The sequence below is a fragment of the Apis dorsata genome, unplaced genomic scaffold, assembly GCF_000469605.1.
Source record: "Apis dorsata unplaced genomic scaffold, Apis dorsata 1.3 scaffold_757, whole genome shotgun sequence".
In the NCBI taxonomy this organism is placed as follows: Eukaryota; Metazoa; Arthropoda; class Insecta; order Hymenoptera; family Apidae; genus Apis; species Apis dorsata.
In genome coordinates, this window is record NW_006263910.1 from 112483 (window position 1) to 120836 (window position 8354).

The 8354-nt window shown below is 41.3% G+C and overlaps 1 protein-coding gene across 1 annotated transcript in view; it reads left to right on the forward strand.

The window, feature by feature from the left end:
- The window catches only part of LOC102673482 (heterogeneous nuclear ribonucleoprotein L-like), a 93591-nt gene that overhangs the window by 10523 nt on the left and 74714 nt on the right, over positions 1-8354 (forward strand). Inside the window, exons 2-3 of the mRNA XM_006622800.2 lie at positions 2753-2796; positions 4653-4722. Coding sequence (XP_006622863.1) covers positions 2753-2796; positions 4653-4722 — 114 coding nt within the window. The remainder of the gene's footprint in view (positions 1-2752; positions 2797-4652; positions 4723-8354) is intronic.

Here is an 8354-nt window from a genome sequence, read left to right on the forward strand (position 1 = left end):
TGTATAAAATTTTGATTTACAATCGGGTAAAAAACATTGAATGCTATCGCGCGTTTGGCGAGCGATCCGATCTCGTCCGTTAATTCCGGGAACGAAGTGACGCGAATGATCGAGGCTACGCGAGATCCCGCTCATTCTATCGCGATACGCGAAAATTTATCAGGAACGAGGGGCGTTGACGGTGATATTTTTTTCGGGCGGTCAGCGTGATCCATTGAGCGTGAAACCACGTGGTTGGCGTGCAGCCAACGTTGAGTTATGTTTATAACAACGTATTAGAGATTCTACGTGGGATTCACCGTGCCTCGTAACGGCGATACTATGCAGTATATACGACTATGCGACATGCCGTCAGAAATCTTGGACCGCGGTCTTCCCCTCCTCCTTTTCCCCCCTCCCTCTTTTTTTTCCTCTCTCTCTCAACGAGATTTTACTTGGACATCTGCCCGCTTTGCTACTCTTTCTACATCTTTGCTCTCCTTGTTTTTCAAGAATATTTGGAAACGAATCAGCTCGAACCTCTGTTCTCGGCGTACAAAGTGCTCTCTAGGCGAGGGTCGCGATTAAATAACGTTATCGCAAGATTGGATCGATAGTTTGTTCCACGGTGGATAGAGATCGGATCGATTCGTACGATATTTTCACGGTGTAACGTTCGACTCGTCTCGACTCTAATTTCTCGAACGATCCTTGCGAAAATGCGCTTTTGCCTGGGCGAATCGAAGTGTTAATCGTATTAGAGAGGGAAAAAGAGAGAGAGAGAGATTATTCTCTTAATGTTTCACTTTTCGAATACTTTGGCACAGACTGCCGTTCTCTCCACGCATCGAATTAAAGGATGGGAAATTATCTACCTAAAACTCTTCTTCCCGGTGGATTTCGATGGAAATTCGAATCGATCCTCTTCGTAATCGGTTTTGCGAAAAAAAGGAAGGGAAATTTTGGCGCAGGAGTCGCTGTGAAATTCAAATCGACATGGCTCTATTCGCGACTACTTTTAAATATAGACCGACAAAACAACGATTCGCCGAGAAACTCGAATTGAAATTTAAATGACCTTTATAGAGGCCGGCTTTCGGTATAAAAGAACGGTTAATTGGTACCGCTCTGGCGACGAATAACGAATGTTAATTTCTAACAGAGACTCGTTATTCGATTACATCCACTCTTCTCGCCTCGTGCCTCCTCTCGTCTTCTCGATTCTGCTGCTTTCCAGGTCTTGGAATTTTTTTCTCCAACCTCGATATCTTTGAATTATTTCCGGTTAAAACGCACTTACGTAACCGCTTTTGTTGAATTTCGTCAGAATTATGATTAAACGGTGTTTCTATCTTCAATACACGTCGTGGATAGTATAAATTAGTTTCGTAACTCTATTATCGGACAAACATTGAAGATATCGTTTATCGTATTTTCGTCTATTCGGAAATACGTACTTTTGTTCATTATTATCATCCATTATTAAACGAAAATTCTCTATTATAATTTTCATTCATCGTCGCACGGTCAAATTTTTTTTTTCTTTTTTATTTTATTAAAGTAAATTGAAATCGTGTCTAAAATTAGTTCTCAGAACGCGGAACCACGTGGCCCATTCATTGGAAAATTGAGTCATCCCACGTCTCTCTATCTCTCGAATCATATATAGATATATATATATACACATATATTGTCTCATATTATGTTCGCAAGTTCGAGATTCCATTGTACGATAAATTTCACGCTTATATGCTGCTTTAGCTATTTAAAATACTCGATTCCACGAAATATATCTCTATATCTCACCAATGTTTCCAAGTTTCGTTTAAATTGTGCTTGAAACCGTCAAGCGTTAGGCCTGTTATTTCCCGATAATCGATTGAAACGATATTCCGCGATATACGCTTTAAGGGTTTTACCTACGATATCCAACATCCACCGCCCCTAAAGTATCTCGCTGCACTATTTCCGTCGCTTTGGGTGCTGTCGTAAAAAGACGCGTGAACGTGTATTAATAGATTTGCCCGAGTACGCATCCCCGCTGACATCGCCATCGAAATTCAGCCAAAATCGCAACGTGAATTTCTCTTATGCAATCGATTCGCCACGATACGCGCACAGATGATGGCGCGAGAATCGAAAGCTCGCGGAGTGAATGCTCCGCTAGTTTTTTGAATCGCAGATATCGAACCAATTTTGTTTTCGATCTGCAAAGCTTCGCGAAATTCCTTTTCTCCCCCTCTTATATTTTTCTACGTTTGTATTTTCTATTACTTTCGAATGCTCGTTGGATTGTGGGAGGTGAATTTCTGAATAAGGAGTAAGGAACTCAAAAGAGGCATGCTTTGAGAATATTCTCGTTTTAACTGCGAAAACTTTGCTTTTTTTAAAAATTTTATTTTATTACCGGGAAAAGGGACTGGAATTCAGTATAAACGTTGGTTTTGCGAGAAACACTTTTACCATTTCCATTCCGAACATCTCCGAATATATTTCGTATTCTTTCCAAATCTTGTTTTATATTATAAGAGTGAAATCCAAAAAAAAGGGGATGTTTCGAGGAAAAAGTAGAATGAAATTTCCGAATTCTTTTTCACTTGTCTCTCGAGTCTTACTTTTAATTTTAATTTATATATTGAAAATTGTAAATATATATATCGATTCGTTTTGGTAAAAAAAATTTGTTTACTCTTATGTATATCTTTATTATTACTACGTTGTGGGTTTTATTAATTACGTTTTTGTTAATACCTTGTGTTCGTGTTTGTTTCAGAATCACGAGTATGGCGGGTACGGAGACGAGCCGCGACGTAAAAGGTATGTATACGAAAGAAATATTAATTATCCTTGGAACATTTGCAATTTTTCACGTAAAAATTATCTCAAAATAATACATGCTCGACGTTTGTACGATTATTTCAAGCTTAGTTATATTAATTAGAATATCGATATATGCGGAGACACACTCGTTCCTCTTGTCCTCATTCAACAATTGATCTTATAATGTTCGCGTTGCGTTGACCCATTGACTCGCGTAACTAACTCGTTTCGCTCGACAATGAGGCCCTTTTATAATAATACCCTCGTATCTACTTTATCCCATACCGTTGATACGTTATATTAATCGATGATACGATAACGAAGCACGATGATCAGCTGATTCATAGTCGAATAAGAGGTCGAAGTGAAGGAGGCGAAGAAAACAGTTTAAAATATTATTTCGACGAAAGTTTCGCAATCAACTTCGTGATTCACCCGGAGTCACGTTGATTTAAAAACGGATTTGCGTTGACGTCAAAATACATTCGTTCCCATCCCATCCCCGTTGAAGCATCTCGTGGATGAAAGACATGGCGAATTCCATAGAGAGAGGAATATCGGAATTGATATCAAATTCTTGCCTCTCTGAATCACGGATTTAACGCTCGAGTTAACTTCTTATTATTAGACTTGGCCCGAGACGGTATTTCGAATCAGCGCGAAATTTTCGGCGACCGTCTGCAACGTTTTAATTAATTTCGACGTTATATCCATCGGGGCGCGATCACTTGGCCGTTATCACTCGGCCAATTCCTCCTCTCTTTGTCGTTCCTCGCTTCTTTCGATCGGCCAAGTTAATTGTCTTCGCGAGCAGCAACGATACAAGGAATCGTTTCGACGCGCTCCAGTGTTTTAACGATCGGTATATTTATATTTATATATATATAAAGAGATACGTCGATACTTTGGCGTTTTAATCGCGCAAACAAAGCTCTCGGTACATTTCCATACTCCTTGGATACTTTCTTGGTGGCTAAAAAGTATTTTAGTTACGAAGGAGGAGGGGACGGATCGACGGACGAGAATATCCTCTATTGGACCGGTGAACTAAGAAGTTTTTCCTTTTTTTCTTTTTTCCATCCCCGCTCTCCTCCTTCCTTCTCTTCATTTGCGTTCGAGTTGGAGGTTTTCGAGGCACAAAGTTTAATCATTTAGAGTAGAAGCAACAGATTCGCGAAAGGAGAATTGGCCACTTTGAATTGCAGAACCAAGAAGAGTATTCCAAGGGTATCCCTCTCTTCCTTTCTCTTCTCGCGGAAAAATGGGTAGGCAGTTGAATTTCCAATTGATTGCAAAGAGGAGGCCAAAAAGGAGGAGAGGGAGGGCGAGGGAGTATACACCGATGTCGGGTATGAAAAATGTATAGCCGAGGCTATCCATCAATACTCGTTTCCCCCTTTCGTTGTATCGTTCGACCGCGTTTGAATCTCGGAAGGAAATTACCGGACTGTGTGATTTTTCCTTCGTTCCTTCTTTCCGGATAATCGAATATCCCTAGGGGCTGTGAACCGTTGGTAGCGATTCAATAAAAAAAAAAAATTTCGCCAACTGTGCACCGGCTGATGTAATTTCACGTTGCAACGTGTCGTTTACCTACCACGGTTACTGAAATGCGGAAATTTTTCACTATCGTGACTCGGTAAAGTTTTCGCGTGGCGCGATACAACGAGGAGGGAGGGAAGGGAGATTTAACGTTTTCCAACGATTAAATCGTTACCATTATTCAGCGAGTTTATCGTAAGGAAAAATTGCCGTAGTATTGTAGGTTTTTAACGATAAGTGAAACACGCGTGAAACGAGATCGACTGATCGCACGTTTATTAAATTTTTGTCCTTTTTTTTTTCTTTTTCAGAGAAGACAATAATAAACCAAACCACGTTCTCCTCTTCACAATTATTAACCCGGTCTACCCCATCACTGTGGTAAGTTTTGAAAATTATCTTTGCGGTACAATTTAGATCCAGAGATATAAATAATTAAATTGTTGTATCATAGTTTATGATCATTTTTTTTTTTTTTTTTACTAAAAATGATTCTAGTATAGTATCTCTGGATGGATTTCGTTATGCATTGCTAAAAGAAAGAGATCAAGTATATTCTCGTTGATCCGTTTATCTACGAGCCAACAATATCTTATCTCGCAATTTTTATACGAAACTTTCGACCGACCTTTCTTCTCCGTTTCTAATCGTTTATCTATCAAAATTCAACTTTTTTTTCCAACTTGTTCGACAACACGGAAATTGTTGGAAAATCAAAAGCGCTCGAGCGCTCTTGATTAAATCAAACAAAATTAAACGCCCTCGATGCTTTTCGAATCCCCTGTAATCTCTGTGTTTTTGCCTCTCCTCTGATTCATCCGATGCATTTTCGGGTTCGAATGTTTGTAAACGCGAGCGTTGCATTCCAGGGGCGTTTATGGATGATACGAAGCGAAATATCAAAAGGACGAGCAAGCGACAAGACGTCGTCGGTCCGTGCTGGTGTCGTTTCAACGACTCTTGACACGAGCTGCGCCGGACAATCGCTTGCCGAACATCGCTTGACAATAGGGCCGTGTTATATCGATGTATATGCACGCGATAAAATAGATAAAATCGTGTTCCAATTGGTCAATAGGGGAGAGGTCAAGTGCGGGGAGGCGTGAAGGCGCGCGGGGAAAAAAATATTGAAAACGAAAGGCGAGACAAAAGTTGTTGGCACAATGTGAGCACCATACGTTTCGCAGGCCGTCGCACTGCATTTTATTTCTGTTTTGCGCCAATAATAGATGAGCCCTGTCGCTGTTTCTGTCTCACGAATGGTCGATGCTTGTGCGATCTGGCATTGTTCGCACTCCATCCATTTACGAGTCTTCGCATAGCTCTCCGGTCACAATGCTTATTTTTCTTTTCTCTCTCTCTCTCTCTCTCTCTCTCTATGTCTTTTTCGTTTTTCTCGTTATCTTCACGACAGACGCACTAATTAAAGAGACCTCTAAACCGAAGGCTTTTACGCGACGCGCTAAGGCAACGCTCTCTCGTCGTTTCTTTTTCGCCCGCCTCTTCGCCAACCCTTCTGCCATTTCTGTTCTCACCACCGCGTTTAACTCTCGCAGATCTGCTTTATTTTAATTATTTCCCCTCCCCCGACATTTCGAGACCGGTGGGCCAAATTCGAAATTCTCGTATCATGAAGTAGACTGAGATCTAAAGTTCCAGCTTGAGGACACGAAGGCGGCTGTCACGTGACGTAGGTTTTCTCTTCTTCTCTTCGCTTCGAACCGCGATTCACAATCGCGTGATTTAATGACACGTAACACGGAAACGGAGAGATACTCTCGAGAGATACTCTCGTCGGGAGATTCGAAACGAACGCTACTCTCCTACGCGTGCTTTCGATTTAGTAATTTGATTAAAAACTTCCTCCCGAGGGGAAAACAACATTCCGAGTGAAATGAAGTTTCTTAATCCTCCCGGTTGTGCTTTCTATTTTTTCCACTGTGCTTCTTTTCTTTTCTTTTCCGAAGAAAGTTCGGAGAGAAGTCATATTTTGTCGAGCGTATTATTATTCGCTATTAAATTCTTGGAAGAAAATCAAGGAAAAGAAAATGAAACGTTTTTCGATTAAAAAAAACCTTCTTTGCGGCTATATTAAACGTTAGACTATTATAATGTAAACGATTATCGCGAGGATATATTTGTCAAGGTAGGAGCTACGTCAAAGGAGTTTGAATTGTTGCATTGTTGTGCTTAATGCGCGATATGCAAATAATGCGTTGCACGATAATTCGCGGGCGGACGCATGCGAAACTGACAAACATCGGTGTTTATCAACCACCGCGAATTTCTCTATAAATAATTCTATTTTCCCTGTAGATATTTCCAACCACAACACTTTGTTCTATTTAATAATTGATGTCGGTCATAGAGAGCCTCGTATCGCACAAAAGAAAATAAGTCACCGGTTTTGAACAACTATCCAACTTATGTTCATCATCATGGACAATTTATTGGCGTGTAACGCGGTGTAGACGCTCGCCTTTAAGCCCGTCTCACACTCGGTCGCACACGCGTCGGATATTCACGAACGAACGTGCGACCGGCTCGGCCTGTTCCCTGAATCGCGCAGTTGGAATTGCTCGGCGTGCCCGCCTCGTGTTTTAGACGCAATTAGAATGAATAAGCCGATGCATCATCGTATTTACACGGAATTTAGTTAAACGGCCCGGTATTTGGCCGACTCTCGTCCGTTAAGCCCGTTACGCGCTTTACGCGGAGGAAATCGACTGGCCGGTGTGTATGTGGAATGAATCAAGTTGAGGGGATAGCGCGTAGCGTTTCGAGAGTTTTTTTTTTCTCTCTCTTTTTTTCTTCTTTTTTTCTTCAGAGTTCACGCGAGTTCACGGTCGTTCGTTGCGAAGTGTTCGCGCGGTGACAAATTTTGAAGGCACGTATACGGAATAAGTCGGTGCCAGATTTTCGCTCAAAAGAATGACACCATCAATCATCCGGCTCACGATGCGATGTGTATACACGATACGAATACGAATTTCACGAACGAGATTGCACACGTTGGTAACTTTTCCGCGCGTGGTATAGTAACTTTCGTGATATAGCGAGTTTCTAAATTAGAGTATCGTGTGGCAGCCGTGTACCGGTTGATAAAGCAACATCAAATTCAAACTCGAACAAATTTATACGGGTTCATATTGGGGAAGTTTAACGGAGATTTCCAAGACTTTCGAGATTATTTTCGATTTTAAAATTTATTCGTTCGAATTGTAATTATTCCGCTCGAATTTTCCTTTTCTTTCTTCCTTTCTTTTTCTCCCTCTCTCTTTCTCTCTCTTCAAGTCATTTCATGCTAAAAACGTTTCGAAACAAGAAATCTTCGATGCTCGATCAATTTTACTGCCTCGCTGTGTCGCGAGGAAGGTAGTAAAATTATATCGAAGCGAATATATCCCATATTATGTACATTGAATAGGCTGAAATGCACTGTCAGCCACTATACATAACCATGAATTTTCGCGCTCGCTTTAATTCCAGCGATAATTTATCCACTTGGTCCACGTTAGAGTCAGCGGATTAAGATTAACACCTTCGCCATCCCGTACGAACGGTATTAGCCATTCTCGTGTTTTCGCTCGCCTCCTCCCCTCCCTTCCCCCCCCTCCCTCCTTCCATACCGTGCTTTTATTTCAAATACCGAACTATATTACTACGGAGCGCCGGGATAGGTGTTATTTTAGAATGTCTGTACCTCGTCGAATTTATACGCCCGTGTTTGCTGTTCTCGCGTCACCGATACCTCATCGGAGTTTCTCCAACGAAAATATTTTAATTGGCTCTAACTAACACCGCCACTTGACTAAATAGAAATTTGTCGATGGGGGATCGCGTCAAATTTTATTCACTCGCTTCCATTTATCACGAAACAAATTTTTTCCCCTCCCCGCGAGGAGGCTGGCCACGCGTTTAAACCGCCTTTTTCCTTTCGTCGCCACTGCGTTCATCTAATGGGGCGTGGATTGTAATTTTATGGAGAATGGTTTTTAACGATGGTTTGGATA